The sequence below is a fragment of the Sceloporus undulatus genome, chromosome 5 (genome assembly GCF_019175285.1).
Source record: "Sceloporus undulatus isolate JIND9_A2432 ecotype Alabama chromosome 5, SceUnd_v1.1, whole genome shotgun sequence".
In the NCBI taxonomy this organism is placed as follows: Eukaryota; Metazoa; Chordata; class Lepidosauria; order Squamata; family Phrynosomatidae; genus Sceloporus; species Sceloporus undulatus.
Genome location: NC_056526.1, coordinates 25,679,685 through 25,696,232, shown reverse-complemented (window position 1 = coordinate 25,696,232; position 16,548 = coordinate 25,679,685). Strand labels below are relative to the sequence as shown.

Genomic DNA, 16,548 nt, shown 5'->3' with positions numbered 1-16,548 from the left:
TTCTTTGTTTTTTTCCCCAAAACTCATTACATAAAATCCAGTTTCTTTGCTTAATGTAGTAGTATTGTGCATTCTTCCACATTATTAACTTTGCCTTTTTATTACTTGGCCATCTCCTTCTGACCATACCCTGATGGTCATGCTGCATGTGTCCATTTTCATCTGCAAAATGTTGGAAGTCATGCCACCTTAACTGAGCTACTTCTCTCTGTGCCTGATAGCAAGGCAAGCATCACCTACAATCATCCTACTTTTCCTTTGGCAGCACTGTCCAAGGCATTTTTAAAGTAATATTTGTTTATCCAAATGGACACCGAGTGATCACAAATGTCTCTGTGTATATGCCTTCAAGCTACCTGTCAATTTATAGCAATCCCATAAATTTAATAGGGTTTTCGTAGGCAAAGAATACTCAGATGAATAGATACAATTCAGCCAAAAAAAAATGCATGATTCAAACCTGTTTGAATACTTTCTGCAAGTTACCGAAAACCAAATCTAAAAATAATCCTCACATTTGTAAATAAATAAATAAATAAATTGCCATCTCAGATCTATTGTGTTTTTCAACCAAGTTTCTTTAAGCTTTGATAAGAGTTTTGGGGATTGTTCTTTTAAATTCAGGTGCTTTCTAGTAGTGGTCAGGATTATAAATATTGCTAGGATATTGATGCATGTACATTTATTTACAGCTCTCTATTGTAATTTTTTAAAACTTTTTTCATAACTTATAGTGCAAAAGTACCATTATATAAATTTTAGAAAAAAATTAAATGAGAAACTTTTTTTTGTTCTGATGTGTCTTGGAATGGAAAAGAAGCCCACTTGAGAGTAGGAATAAAATATTGCAGCTGGTGGCATGAATTGCAAGAAAATAGTCCAAGACAACAGAAAAAGTCATTTAGAAGTTTATTTTTAATAGAAATGTATGAAAGCTATAGCAACTAATAATACAGCAATAGCCCAAACACAGTTGTTGAGGCTGAAAGAGTCCCTGATCTAGCTGAACTTTAATTTAAAACTTTCTATTGTATTCAGGTGGGTATTTGACCCGTATAAATATATATTGGAAAAAATCACATGTTGTGTTTATACCTTCTTGAGTGAATTTAAATTGCTTGGGTCCTTATCTCCCATTTTATGCCATGTGCTATATCTCAATAACTATTGTATTGCTCAGTTTTAATAATGACTAAGATATTCATGGTTGAAAGAAACATATGGACCGCGTCTAAGAAAAAAACATAAATAACAATGTTCCAAACCTATCTGTTTTGCTTGTTACAGACCAAGTACTGAAGCATATGCATGTTTACTCAGAAGTGAACTTGACTGAGGGCTTGACTGCATTTGCCAGAATACTCCGGGCTGTCCCTAGAATATTCTGGCCCCAAATTCCAATCCAATCCACCTCTTACTTGCTGTAGCAAAAAATGGCAACAATGGGTAGCTGCCTTCCCATGCTGTCCATATGAGCCGGCCAGCACTGCAGCTGTGGCTATGAGTCGCTCTGAGGTCAACACAAGGCACCAAGCCTCATTCTGATCACAGAGAGACTCAGCAGGGACTGCATGGAAACACAGCTGCCCATCATTCCTGTCTTTTGTACTGAGATTTCTGGGGAAAACCAGAGCAAAAAGTAAGTCTTTTTAATGCAGCTTCTCAAGGAATAGAAACCCTCACTCAGGTCCAGGCATTCTGTAAACAGCTCATACTTGATTTGGGGTTTTGAGGCTGCGTAGTGTAAAGAGTATGCAGCCAACTCAGAAGGAATTCAGGTAATATAGTAATGTAGACAGATCCTGAGTGAATGGATCTTACTCCCAAGTAAATGTGTATAGGGCTGAAGTTCTGATATATCTCAGGGGTGGGCAACTTGTGGAGCTTCCATTTGTTGTTTGGATTTGTCTATGCTGGTTGGGACTGATGAGTGTTACAGTACAACAAAACCTGCAAGGCCTCAGTTACTCATCCTGATTTGTTCATCTTCTTAGTGCCTTTATGAACATATGCCTATAAAAACACTGATATTAAGTTAAATATTCCTTTTCTTGATATAGATTGAGGGAGGGGGAAAGAAAATATGCACTTGTTGCTGTTAATTGCCATCAAGTCAGCTTTAATTTATTGTGACCCTATGAATGTGAGACTTCCAACAGTCCTGGTCATCAAAAGCCCTGCTCAGATCTTGCAAACTCAGGGCTGTGGCTTCCTTGAATGAAAGCCTTATCACATGAGGGGGAAAAAAAGTCAAAACAGAGCAGGAGAGTGTCAAATTTCTCCATGCTTCTCTGCATAATGTTGTAGTACTTCCACTCTCCTTCCAAGGGAGACAGTCGTACAAGTGTGCCTTTTGACGAATGGATCTTCCCAGCACAAGAAAAGGCACGCTTTTATTATTGTCTCCCTCAGAAAGAGAATGGAAGTGCTACAACATCATGCAGAGAGACAGGGGAAAGCCAATACTCTCCAATTCTATTTCGTCTTTCTTTTCTCATATAAGATTCTGAGTCTGCGAACATGTAATCTGGTCTTCTTTTTCAACTACCTTCCACTTTACTAAGCATTTCTATCTTTTCTAATAAGTCATGCCATCTCATTATATGTCCAAAGTATGATAACTTCAGTTTGGTCATTTTGGCTTCTAGGGAGAGTTCAGGCTATATACGCTATGCCTTTTAAAATTGAAATTCAGGAACCATTGAGGTTCGTACCCACGGCGTGCACCCCTTTACTTCTTCCGGGCGCACCGAGGCTTCTTCCAGTGTATGCTGGAAGCTGTGTATGGTGTGCCCACGTATAACACAGGTGCACTGTACAACTTCCAGAAAATTTCAGAGACCTTGGCCATTGGGAATTGCTGTCCCAAAAAGTAACTTTCCCCCGCTTCTGGACACAGTCATGAGAAAGTGTCCTGTACTACACTTAAAGACAGCAGCTAGCTTTGAGGTCTCAGAGCAAGCTATGGGGTTCCCTGCTTCCACACAGAAACTAGGGGACTATCCTCCCACCACTCTCTACACACAAACACACCAGTATGTACTGCCCCTACAGCAGGGCCAGCCATGGATGGAAGAACTTCTTACAGTGTTTGACAAGTAATCTGTTATTGTTACCCGTAACAATATTGATTACGTACCTCTTATTTGTTGAAATATGTGTTGCTTACCCATTGCTTCCCGTTCCCTTTTTGAGAGGAAAGAACAGTATTTATAAGAAAAATGTTGTAAAACTTGAAAAAAATCCTGTCAGAATGTTCTTTTAAAATATTGTAAAAGTAACTTTCAAAAGTAATTACAAACCATCACTTGTTGCATGATAAAGTAACTTCTCCTTTGTCTGTGTGTAACTTAACTACACCATTGTAGGGAAGAAAGAATATCTGAAAATCTTCCAAAACATGTTTTTAAGTGTCAAACTCTGATGGCAAGAATCCTAAATTGCAAGAATCTTCACAGTTCAGGATTTACTCTGCACAAAATTTGCACATAGTTGATTTATACAGAAACAGCATTTTCTGGGCAATAAAACCATATTTCTGAGCAGCATTTTCTGATCAGAAAATCCTGTAATTGGGGAAAATGTCTGTACATGATTCATATATGGTTAATATGCATAAAAACAGAATTTTCTGTGCAGAAAACACTTTTTTCTCTGCAAAACAGCCAAGTGCTAATTTTACACAGAAAAAGCTCTGAATTGTGAATAAGCTTTGAAAACTGCATAGTTTTCAAATATCTTCTTGCAGGAGGAAGAAAATTGCTAAAATTACTTGTTGCTTCCTTTGAGATGAAAATTAATGAAGAATTACATCCTGACCCCCTTGTTATTTGAAAAGTACCTTCATGTCATATGAAAAATTAACTTGTTATACGTACTGGTATGACTGGTAACTACTGTAATTTCTTCTGAGTTCTGGATGCAACTTTACATTCCTAATTCACAAAATAGGAAGGAGCCTCAAAGGACATCTAGAGCAGCCCTTGCTAATGCCAGAAATCCACTTTTAGTTTCCCAATACATAGCCAGGTCTGATTATCTCTGACTGTTGCTCCCTTAGGTCAAAAGGACTTTAAGTTCAATGCTGTTTTTAACTTTTTCCCCTCTATCCCTTCTCTTCAGCCCTGTCACTTCTGGCAACATTTTAAAAACCTCTAATAAAGAAGAGCCAGCCATATTTCAAAGCAGTCTGTTCTACTCGAAACCCAGACCCCAAACTATCAGTAATTTCTTCCTAATGTTTAGGCTGAATCCTTTTCTTGTAATTTGAAACCAAAACATGCCCTTACCCTCTGCTGCAACAGAAAACAAAATTGCTCCATCCATCAGACCTTGCACATGTTCCATCCATCCCATAGACTTAAAAGTAGGTGTGAAATTGGCATGGCCAGAAGTCACTTGTCTATGGAAAGGTCAATTTCACTTGAAGGAAATATTCCCCTTATTTTACCATGCAAAGGATTGTGAGCTTCCATCCACCCTTTCACCCTCTTATTTTTCTGAGCTGTGTACAGTATCACTTAAAATCCACGTAGAGTTATTGACTCAACACAGCCAAGATTTAGAGCAGTGGTCCCCAAACTGTGATTTTTAAGGGATTTTGGGCTTCAGCTTCTGAGGCTTCTGAGAGCTGAGATGAGGCTTCTGAGAGCTGAAGTCTAAAAAATCTTAAAGGGCACACTTTGGGGACCACTGATTTAGAGACTGGGTATGGATTCAAATGTATGAGTCTGTCTTGGAATGCTAGATCCACTCATGTCCATCCACATGGCAGATGAGAATTATATCAGAACCAGCATGGCTTATGGGCATCTCTAACTCAGTTTAAGGCATGGCTGAACACACTAGCTTTTTTGCCCCTTTGACCTATTGGGAACTATCTGTTTGGTGTTAGAGCACCATACATATGGAAGAAGCAATCAGTAGCTCCTATATTGTTGTTGTGTGCCTTCAAGTCATTTCAGACATATGGTGACTGTAAGGACAACCTATCATGGGGATTTCTTGGCAAGATTTACTCAGAGGAGGTGTGCCATTGCCTTCCCATGAGTCTGAGAGAGTGTGACTTGCCCAAAGTCACCCGGTGGGTTTCATGGCTGAGCTGGGAATTGAACCCTGGTCTCCAGAGTTGTAGTCCAGTACTCAAACCATTATCCCACACTGGCCCCCATACAGATATGCTGTAAAGTGTGACATTAAATGTACGCTAATAGAGAAGCCTTTACAAAACTGGAGTTTCAAAGTACATGGTCTAGATTGTTTTAGTTTGATCCCCTTTCATGCTTCTTAGTAAGTCCTGATCTCTTGTTGCACCACCTTCAAGAGAATTTGAAGCTTCAATGTAAGATAATCTGCAACAGGAAAAAGACAGGAAAAGTTAACAGCATGAGTATTACATGTGATGATATTTAAAATGTATAAACCTGCTGCTTCAATAAAAGGTCAAAAACTTAATTAATGGAGTTGTCCAATGAAGAACACCATGGAGTTTATCAGACAAGGGAAATTGGAAGTATAATCCAATGGCAATTTGAACGCAATCATGGGGTTTAATGTTGTTGTGTGATAGACTACCACACACAATTTCGGGCAATGGGAAGTCAGTCCGAATGCAATCATGGGGTTTCGCGTTATTGAGTGATAGACTACCACACGCAATTTCAGGCAATGGCAAGCTATTTTTGGGCAAAGGGAAGTCAGTACAAACGCAATTCGAATTCACGTATATTTGCTGAACTAGCGAATTCACATGAATGCGTTCTGGCCCCACTTTCTTTTCATTCAAAATTAAGAGAAATTCCTCCCATGTGATATACTCCCATGTCTGTCAACCATTAAAGTCACTCCATAGCAAACAAAATGAAACCCTTTTGCTCAAAAAGTTTTGAATTGTGTTACCATGATTTTCATCATGATTTTCTGAGTGGGCAAAAAGTCAGATGAGACCTACTGGTAACAGTAGAGCTCTGAATGATTTGCTGCAGATCAGCAAAGTTTTCAGTTTTTAAACTATTATAGGTTTCTACCTTACAGCAACGCCAAAGTGAACCTACCACAGGATTTTCTTGACAAGATTGGTTCAGAAGGATTTTGCCTTTGCCTTCCTTTGAGGCTGAGAGTGTTACTTGCCCAGTGTCACCCAGTGGATTCCCATGGCTGAATCTCCAGAATTGTAGTCCAACACTCAAACCACTACACCACACTAGCTCTTGATAGTGAACTACTAGATGCAATAATTCAAAATTATTTGGTTCCTACTCACAGAATGTGGCACGGCACCAATTTGGCATTGATCCATTAATGAGCAAGTAGTAAACTGGAAAGCCACTTAAAACCATAGCACATCCAATACTGATGCTGATTGGGTCTGAATAGAACGACATTCCCACAGTGAAAAGGCAGATGATTGTAAAGGAAACTGGGATGAAGAGAGGAACCTGAATAGGAGAGGTATTACAAAAAAAACTTTGCTAAAGTTGATTTCTGGCAAGGGGAATTCCAGAGTTATGATACAAGAAAGTAATGTTTCCAAGTTCTGACCTCTATCATATTTTAAATTCTGCCATATTATTTATATACTTGTGCCTTTTCACTGTCATCTATGGAGATTAGCTCTGTCCCCATTCTTTAAAAGGTCTGGGAGAAATCCGGGTCAAGTATGGGATGGTACTGCCCAGGGATGGAGCTGTGCGATAGAATGCGTCCCTGTGCATTTACATCCCACGACTAGGCAGGAATAAAAGTCAGTGCACTAATCTCCTATAAAAGAGTATTCTGAGTATGTTAAACATGTTCCCTGCCACGCTTCCTTTGTAGTTGTCTTTTCACATACAACAGCTTTAGGTACTTTTGTCAAGATAAACAGCAACTGGGAAAATACATTATACCAGCTCTACCATCAAAAGGGGATGCCCTGGCTCCCTTTTTTATCTGAGGTCAAGGATGTAGTGAATTTTTTGAATCAGCTGTTGAGTGTAGAAATCGAATGGATGTGAGCTTGTAAATAGGTAAATGTAAAGGCTTTTCCTTGACATGAATGTCTAGTCATACCTGACAGCTGGGGATGGTGCTCAGCTTTGTTACTAAGTAAAAGAGCCAGCATTGTCCAAAGATGACTCCGGTGGTCATGTGGCCAGCATGACTGCAACAAATGCTGTTACTTTCCCACCAAAGTGGTACCTATTTATCTACTGCATTTGCATGCTTTTGAACTGCTAGGTTGGCAGAAGCTGAGACTAGTGACAGGAGCTCACCCCATCACAAGGCACTTGGGGCTTGAACTGCCAACCACCTTACAGTCGTCAGAACTGGCATCTTAACCACTAAGCCACTGCATCCCATGTGAGCTATTAAACCAAGGTTCGAAACAGACCACCTCAAAGTGGAGAGACAGCTTGTTCCAGATAGGATTGCATTTCCCTTGAAAAACCAGCTTCTTACGTTGCCAACTATGCTCCTTCCTGAGGCTCAAAAAGTTACTGTTGGGTTAACCATTTCCATAATACCCTAGCCAGTTTGTGACCACACTGCCTGGCAAGGGACTAGGGGATTATGGAAGTTGTCATTCAAAAAAGGAACTTTTTTCCAAGATGAGTCCATTTCCTGGACACATCAGATCTAGTCAGTGTTACAGAAATATGTTTACATCCATATTTAATCTAATCATATCCAGAAAGGATTAAATGTGTTTGATACAAGATTTCCTCTGAAAAAGCATGTTGACCAATGCATAAAACAGCAGACATCAGACGGATGTCCTGGAGCCTACTTTGGAATCACTCAGCACCATGAAGGAAGTCAGGGCTAGAACTAAAAAAACCCTGCTATTATTTAGGACAGATGCTACATGTGTTAATTCTCTACACTTAGGCTGGGAATGGGGCACTGTTTAGTTAATCAAAACTACCTGTAAGTCTTATATTGCATTAAAAAGTATGAATATCTGGTCTCTGGCCACAAGAGGGCAACAATCGAATACAAATAACGAACTATGGCTCTCTCTTGCTGGAGATGTAGCAGAGTTTCACAGAAGTTAGTCTCTTGCAGCATAAAAAGGAGGACATACAGGAGAGGAAAAAGAAAAAGAAATGCTGAAGTTAGTTTTAAGACTAACTAGTTGTTATTTTGCCATGAGCTTTCATGGATATAAACCCACAAAGTGGATTTATATCAACAGAAGCAGAACTGGTGGGGTATGAGCAAGATCAGGAAACATCTTTCAGCCAAAGGGCCAACTAAACTGAGTTTGACCCTTTGACTGAAAGATGTTCCCTGATCGTACTGCATACCCTCCACCAGTCCTCATTTAATCATTCCAGTGGTTGGTGGAACATAAATCAAAAGGTATGGGACCAAAAAGATCAGCTTTTTTCACTTAATGGTCTTACCACCAGTAGTTAGGTGCAATTTGGGGAGTCACCAAATGTCATGGGACAAGAGGAGTGGTATTTCAGGGAATACCTAGGGCCTGAAGTTTGCCACCTGTAGCCTACAAAGATGGCTTTCCATGAAAAGGTAAAACAGTAGTAGTCGCAGGAAAAGAAACAGGCTGGCAAAGCATTACCTTGAATGGACTCAGTATCTCAGGATGACGGTAACGATGAACTATAAGCCCAAGGGTGGCCAGTCCTATGAAAAGCCACCTGGAGAAACTGAAGAAGTTCAATAGGTGGTAAAGATCTCCTACACAAATCATGGCTGTGACCAAAGGGAACTGAGGAGCATAAAAATAAAAGGCATGTAGTATTAGAGTTGGAAATGCAACAATGCTCAGTACTCAGAAAGTTAAAGGTGTCTTAGAGCACCAGCGATAGAGTTAGGTAGTTTTCAGTAATCCAACGTCTCCTCATCTCTTATCCCCCTGTTTTCTTTGAAATGGTCAGTTGACTAATTCAATAAATTGATCTATCTTATGCTCCTGTCTTAACTTCTCTTAAATGTAAACTGATACACTTAGGGAGCTTTCCAATTCTTTTCTTCATGCCCCCATATTCTCTCACTTCTACTAAAAGTGAAACTAGCTGTGTTCAGTGTTAGCTTAGCACCCTTAGGGCTTCTCCAGATGGCCATTAATCCCAGTATATATAGGGCTACTATGTTTCTATATTGCACAGTTTATAGCAGTTGTTCCTGCTCCTACATTCAGTCATACCCTAAATATATCAGGGTTTCATGTCCTATTGGAAGTGCAGTGAATGGTGGTGTCAGCATGGTGCAGGAAGAATGTAGATAACAGCAAGTAGCAGTAGCAAGTACATTTCTATACTGCTTACGAGTGAAGCAGCACTGCCTCAGCAGTTTACAATGTGTAAGCCAATTTCCCCCAACAAGCTGGGTACTCATTTTACCAACTTATGAAAGGATGGAAGGCTGAGTGGACCTTGGAGCCCTCCTCTAGGATCAAACTTACAACATTGCGGCTGCAGTGCCAGCATTTAACCACTGCACCACCACTGCAACTTCCACTATAGGAAGTTACCCTATAGCAGTGATGGCGAACCTTTTGTGCCTTTTTTATTGCCTAAATAAATTCATCATTACAATATGTACTTTGGAATCGGTATTATGGCCTGTACTACTACCCTTGCATTTTAATCTCCAACTGTTTCCAGTGGAGTAGTACCAATACAAATCTGCAAATCCTTGATTGAAGAAAGTTAATTTTCAGAGATGGGTTTTAATTTTTAAAGTGGGAGGGAACCTCACAAATCCAAGGTCAAAGTATCTATATAAAAGAATATCAATTATGAAAGTCAGTACCTTGAATAAATAAGAACTAATTTGCTGGAATATTTTACAAAACATCAATATAAAACATGGGTGCCAACTAGAGTTGTCAACCAGTTAATGATTTTTGTTGGATTAATCATCTGGATTGTAATGGATTGATATATGCACTTGCATACTGCTGGAAGCATGATAACCTAAGTGTAAACATTGTGCTTAACTGTGGATTTTCTTTCTTGACAACTTCTCAGTAGGGAGAGGTATTTGTGTTAGTCTGTTACAACCTAAAAGTAAAGTGTCTTGTAGCACCTTGAAGACTAACCAACTTATTTCAGCATTGGTTTTCCTAGGACAAGGGAAAATGTGTCAGGAGGTTGTGGAATTTGTTGATGTAGCTCTTTGAGTTGTTTTAAAATATCCATGTATGTTTCTTTACTCCCAGATTACTTTTTGCAGTTTGCAACACCAACTGTAACATTTTATTCCCATGCTTGAGTTGGTTTCTTTTTAATTCCAATATATATTGGAACATAAAATGTCTTCTTCTCCTTTTTGATGACAGCTGGTGAGGACCCCCAGTCACCACCATCTGTTCTTTGGGTAACTGGTCAGCTATAGGAAAGCTTAGGCTAAAATCAACTGGTTGGTTGTTAAGGAGTCTCAAGATTCCTTCTTTCTATATGTATTCCAGCGCATCCTAGAATACACCTAGAAAATACATACATTTTTTCATAGAATGTGCTTCATCTGTTTCTCTGATCAGACTTTCTAAAGGAACTGTCCAAAGATGAATTGAACACTGTATGAAAAGAAGATCTTACCATCAGCAAAACTGCTGGCAGGGGTGTATGCCTTTGAATATGGATCATGGAGAAGAGGAGAGGCCACTGACCTTCCCTTGAAGCCACAAACAATGTCCTGGAAGGAGGAAATAAGGAGTGAAAAGAAGCATCCAAGGAACCTATCTATGGAGAATCTAGACTGCAGGCATGCATGTTTAGGCACTTCTATACCATCCTTCAACCAACGTAATCCCCCCCTCCAACAATCAATCTTTCCTGGTTTTAAAGTTACAACTGGGGGCCTTTCATGCTACACAGTTATAGCATTATGATTCCATTTTAACTGCCATTGCTACATCCTGTGCAAGCTCTTGCAGACTACAAATCCCCAGCCAGCATGGTTGGTAGTTCAAGCAAACTAACTTTCCCAGTGACTAATAGGCATTCTCTGAAGATGCCAGCCACAGATGCTGGCAAAACGTCAGGAAGAAAACTGTTCTAGAACATGGCCACATAGCCTGAAAAACCCACAAAAAACCATGGATACCGGCCATGAAAGCCTTCTACTCCACTAATAGGCATTGTTCGTGTCACCACCTACTTTGAACCATGTCCCTATGTTCTTCAAGAAATAGTCCAAGGGCCACTGTTGGCCTGTCCCCACCCACTCGCCCATCCTTTTTTTTTTTTGGCACAGATGGTCAATATAGTTTCTCCCCACCCTAAAATTAGGAGATAATTAGCAAACACTGACCTTGAAAATGTAAAAATTCCTCCATTCATGGTTCCAAAGCAAGATAAGGAAACCAGGATAGGGATCACCGATATAAGGCTCTGGAAAGCTTGGCGTGCAAAACTCTGGAATTGGGGGGGGGGCGCGGGCGGGGAAGAAGGAGGCATTTTATATCTAGAAACACTGAGGCTATTAATGAACAGAAAAAGCTAAAGGTGAATATCATTGGGTAGATTTCAGTGAGCTCATGTGACATTCAGCTCTCTTTCTTTTCAGCCATACTTGTCCATCATATCTTTGGTATCCCAAACCTTTGTTTCTTATTTTCTTCAAGGAAGGGTTTGGCAATATAATTATGCATCAAGAAAAGTATCTGATTTTTGCAATCATGAAAAATGACGAATGATTCTCTTCAAACTAACAAATCCAGTGGCTAGTTCCAACTAGAGGAGACCCATCAGTTGGATTTACCTAGGTATTAAGTTACCATTCTTTGGTTGATTTGATGTGTCTGCTGTATACTAAAAACCCAGCGTATGGTGAAGAGATCTGAGTACTGGACTAGGAGTCTGAAAGACCTGGTTTTGAATCCTGCCTCAGCCATGGATATCCATTGGGTGACCTTGAGGAAGTCTCTCTCTCAGCCTTAGAGGAAGGCAATGGCAAGTCACATAAGTTGGAATGAACTGAAAGGCACGTAACAGCAACTCTAGTTGGGAGTGACAACTGGATTTAGGCTTCAATTTCTAATTACTCACAGGCCAAGTTACACATTTTTCTCCGCCTGTTGCCTTTACAGTATTCTGTACTACAGATTTTTAATGTAATATTTGTAACATACAACACTTTTCCTGTGGTCACTGCCCATTCTTGGCCCAGCCTTGCTCACTGTAGGGAAGCAGCTTGAAAGAGTTTGCCCAGAGAAGGATGCATCCCTCAGCTCACCACCCCCTGTTCTGTAAAGCTGAGACACGAAAGGAATAAGGATACTGATGATACTTTTGAATGGAAATCTCCATACTACAAGGTTTTGAAGCAGGATGCCATTCCTGGGGAAAAGAAGATCCCATTTTATCCAGTGTGGACTGTGCAGAAGATTTAACAGATCATTTTAATCAGGATTTAAGAGCTAGTGGCAAAGGACTAGAATGTTTGTTAAATGACTCACAGGGATTGGATGCATTAAGTAGGATCATGAATCATAAGCTTGAGTATCACATCTTGAAGCTGTGCACAGATCAGAGCATGGAAAAGTTATTTTTCTGAACAGCAGCTCCCACAATCCTCTAACAAGTATGACCATGCTGAGAGTCTGAGAACTATAGTCCAAAAAAATGTAAATTTACAAGATCTAGTAGTTTTCTGTATCACTCGAGGGCCTTATTTTGTACAACCTACTTTTCACTATCTTACAAGCTAAATTTGTCTTCCATCTACTGCAAAATGAACCCCCTGGGATTGGGTGGGATTGAATTGGATTGGATATTAACAACAACACTGGCTTTCAACTCACCACAGCTACCGCCTGGGAGGCCAGAACATCTGCTGCTGTCAGTACTGTGTAATAGGAAACATTAGTAAGCATATATCCCACAATCACAGTGATCACAGAGACAATCACAGCCAGAGGGATATTTCTACAAAAAAAGAAGTGGGGGAAGAGAGGAGATGGTGAGTGCAACTGTCCCCACCCTGAATTATATGCAAGCTGCAAACATTTCATGCCTAATAAGCACTGTTATATCTTTAGCAAAAAGGATCTAGTAGAAAAAACACCAAAGGTAGACTGCAAGAGTTAAATATAGGTTTACGTATCATACACTTGAAACTTTAAATTTTAATTTTAATAATGTAATGTTTTTAATTGTTTTTTAAACTTGTATTTTGCCTGTTTTATACTGTTGGACGGTTTTAGATTTGTAAGCCGCCTTGAGTCCCTGTATTGGGAGGAAGGCAGGATATAAATAAACATAATAATAATAATAATAATAATAATAATAATAATAATAATAATAATAATACACCCTAATAGGAAAATCATCTTCTGAGTGCTGATTGATCTTCACGTAACATGCAGTGCCTGGGAAAGTTACTTTTTTGGACTACGACTTCTAAAATTTCCCAGCCAGGATGAGGATTTTTGGGAGCTGACAGCAAAATTAACCTTTTAAAATAGGAAATGGAGACAGAGAGGGGGCCAGCCTAGCCTCCTCCCAGGGAAGGAACTTCCACAGCCTAGGAGCAGTCATGAAGACCCCCCCCCATCTCATGTTTTCATCAAACATTTCTGTGAGGGGGGCAAGAATAAGAAAGAAAGAGAGAGAGAGAGAGCGCTTCCTCTGAAAATCTTAAAGACAGGGCCTGTCAGATAGTTTGGACTCAACTCATATTGGACTTTAGAAATAGTACTTTGAATTGTGGCTAGAAATAGACTGGTGGCTATTGATGTTATCATAAAAGGGAACTACTGCACTTGTAACCAGCTCCAGTCAGCACTCTAACCACAGCATCTTGAACCCATTCCTCAAATGACCATGCCCCCTTCCTCAAGATACCATCATTAGGAGGTTTCTCATTTCTTGTGCAGGGTTTTCCCCATTCCAGAAGTTTGAATTGGCTCTTCTAAGTTACCAATGGAAACAGCTTTAAATGAAAAGATGCTGATATTTTTGGTTCCACAATTTTGGCTTTGGCCCCCTCCACCACTAGAATTGCAGTCTCCAAGAAATTCACTGAAATTGAATTTGGCCCTCTGACTGAAAGAGGTTGCCCACCCCTTTCACAACGGAAGGGAAGCAGGGAGAAAAGGTAGAGGAAAGAGAGGCATTTGATAAGGTCAGAACCATGAGAGGTGACAGCAGGGTCCATCAAGGAAGCCATGGGCCTCAGTCTGCAAGATCTGAGCAGGGCTGTTGATAACAAGGTGACTTGGAGGTTTCTCATTCATAGGGTCACCATATGTCAAAGTCAGTTTGATGGCAGTTAACAACAAAGGGTTCCCAGGTGGAACAATGGACAGGACTCCCACATGACAAGTGACACTTGCTGCAACACCATCTTCTACACAACCTTTAAAGGGAAGGAGCCCTATGCCTTGCCTCACTTGACAATCCTAGGTGACAGGCATTTACATATACACAGTTGTGGTCAGGGTGCTGAAAGAAAGGGGGTATCCTAGACCTAGGGCCTTTTTGTCAGAAGGCAATATCTAATATGACACTTGGAACATAATCCCAAGGATATCTGAGCAAAAGCCAATGCCAAAAACAAAATAGAAAAATGAGCATGCAGTATTCTGCTCTGTTACTCAGGAAAAAGTGAACTTATATTATAATTTGATAATCAAACATATTAGCCTGTTACCTGTATATCAATTCTAGACATTCTGTAGCAATGCTACCATCACCACCCTGCATACACACCCAAAGCATGCCCTTTAGGCATCCAGTCCATAGAATTTTTTCTCCTCCTCTCTTAGCTTATTTAGCATAAAAACGTCATCTCTCAGACTCACCGTTCTGGCTTTACTAGTTCTTCTCGCACAAAACATGTCTGAAACCTGCATCATGAATGAAAAAAAAAATTGGGGAATGGCTATAGACTTATTTCAATGGCAATGAGAGATCATAAGAGGGAGTTATGTAAGCCAATGTATTATAGTGGTTTGAGTGTTCCACTAGGGCCCTTATCACACGTGAAACTGGAACTCCAATCCAAAGCCATTCCGAAGGGAAGGGGAAGCAGAGTCAATTCGAATCCAAGGCAATTCACATGATTAATTATCACACGTGAAGAGCAAAATTGTGGTCATTCCTGAGGCAAAGTGGAGTGAGTGTAAAATAAATTATCACACCAGTACATACCATGCAGATTCAACTATTTGAACTGGCACCCTTGTGCATGCTCAGTGGGGCTCTGAACCCATCATGAACCTTTGCACTTCCAGGGTGAAGAAGGGGGCCACTTCCTGGTTCCAGTTTCATGTGAATGCTAGCCTCATGTAAATGACAACTTCACGTTTGTCTTCTTGCACTCTTGCAATTACCTCTTTGTGTGTCTGTCTTCTGTGTGCATGCTGGTGTGTTTCCTTGCTTTCTCCTTTCTCCTCTAAATAAAGTAAACCCTGGTGCAGGGCTCTAAGGTTGACTCCTTGCAATGCACTCACTCACACACACTATCTCTGACATACACCCCAATCTCTTTCCCTGCCTCTTTTCCAGAGTTCTCCAGCTCAGTCCTGGGACTTGGAGATGGGGGTCTGTCTACCTTGGCATCCTTATCCCCTCTCCTCCAAGGAGAAAAAAACCCAAGCCTAATCCTGCCCTCCTCCCCACCCCTGCCTGGCTATCTGGTGGTCAGGATCCCCCCTTCCCCAGGCCTCCCCTTTCCCTTCCCAGTGTCATCACGTCTAGACCCATCCAGCAGTGATCCTCCTTCTCATCCCTCAATTTCTCAAGCTTTGTTTTCCTTTGTCTTGGAAGAGGGATTAAAATGGCTAGGTACTCTCTGGCTCAGGGGAAAACCAGGATCCTTGCCTCAGAGGCACTTTTCCAGGAGCCCAGCATACAAAGGGAAGTCAAGTTAAAGGTGGTGTGGCTGGGGAAGGGAGAGGAAGGGAAGGGGGGGTGTCAGGCAGGGAGATCCCGACTTGGGGGGATGAAATTGGAGCTGCTTCACTTGGACTGGGTCTCTCTCTGGGGTCCTTCAAGGCAAGCTTAGTTGTCTCTATTCCCCCCCCCCAAAAAAAAGAAGAGAGAGATCTCCATGAGCCACCCTTTTCCATGCCTCATGCAACATCCAAACGTGTCCTCTGTGTCAGTGCCCCCATCCCTCACACCCACATCCAAACGTGTCCCCTGTGCTTGAACGAATACCGGAAGCAAATGGAGCAAAATTGCAGTGCCGCATCATGGGAAATATGGCACCTTGGAGGTTGTGGGGAGGGGGTGTACCAGAACCGACACAAAGTTGCATTCCACACTAAGACCAATTTGAATCGGATTCAAATTGACCTTGGAAAAAGATTTTTGAATCTGCTAATTCACCGAATTCACCTACATCAGGAGTGACCTTGGATTGACTTCGGATCGCTCTCGGAATGACTCCTCATAGAACGCAATCATGTGTGATAATCTATCACGTTATAATTCACCTACATCAGGAGTGACCTTGGACTGACTTCGGATCGCTCTCGGAATGACTCCTCATAGAACGCAATTATGTGTGATAATCTATCACGTTATAACGTGAATTCTCATGGTTGGCCCCGGAATGGCTTTGGAGTTGCAAAAACCGTCGTGTGATACG

At 40.8% G+C, this 16,548-nt stretch overlaps 1 protein-coding gene across 8 annotated transcripts in view; it reads right to left on the bottom strand.

Annotated features, from left to right (window-relative positions):
• Positions 1 to 896: 896 nt before the first annotated feature.
• Positions 897 to 16,548, bottom strand: part of LOC121931354 (cystine/glutamate transporter-like) — a 40,934-nt gene continuing 25,282 nt past the window's right edge. For all 8 annotated transcript variants that reach the window (XM_042469027.1, XM_042469030.1, XM_042469028.1 and 5 more), the window contains 7 exons: positions 14,756 to 14,800; positions 12,755 to 12,878; positions 11,263 to 11,366; positions 10,548 to 10,644; positions 8,564 to 8,713; positions 6,263 to 6,437; positions 897 to 5,351 (listed from right to left, as the gene is read on the bottom strand). In XM_042469027.1, the coding sequence (XP_042324961.1) occupies positions 5,287 to 5,351; positions 6,263 to 6,437; positions 8,564 to 8,713; positions 10,548 to 10,644; positions 11,263 to 11,366; positions 12,755 to 12,878; positions 14,756 to 14,800 (760 nt within the window). In that variant the 3' untranslated portion in view covers positions 897 to 5,286. The remainder of the gene's footprint in view (positions 5,352 to 6,262; positions 6,438 to 8,563; positions 8,714 to 10,547; positions 10,645 to 11,262; positions 11,367 to 12,754; positions 12,879 to 14,755; positions 14,801 to 16,548) is intronic.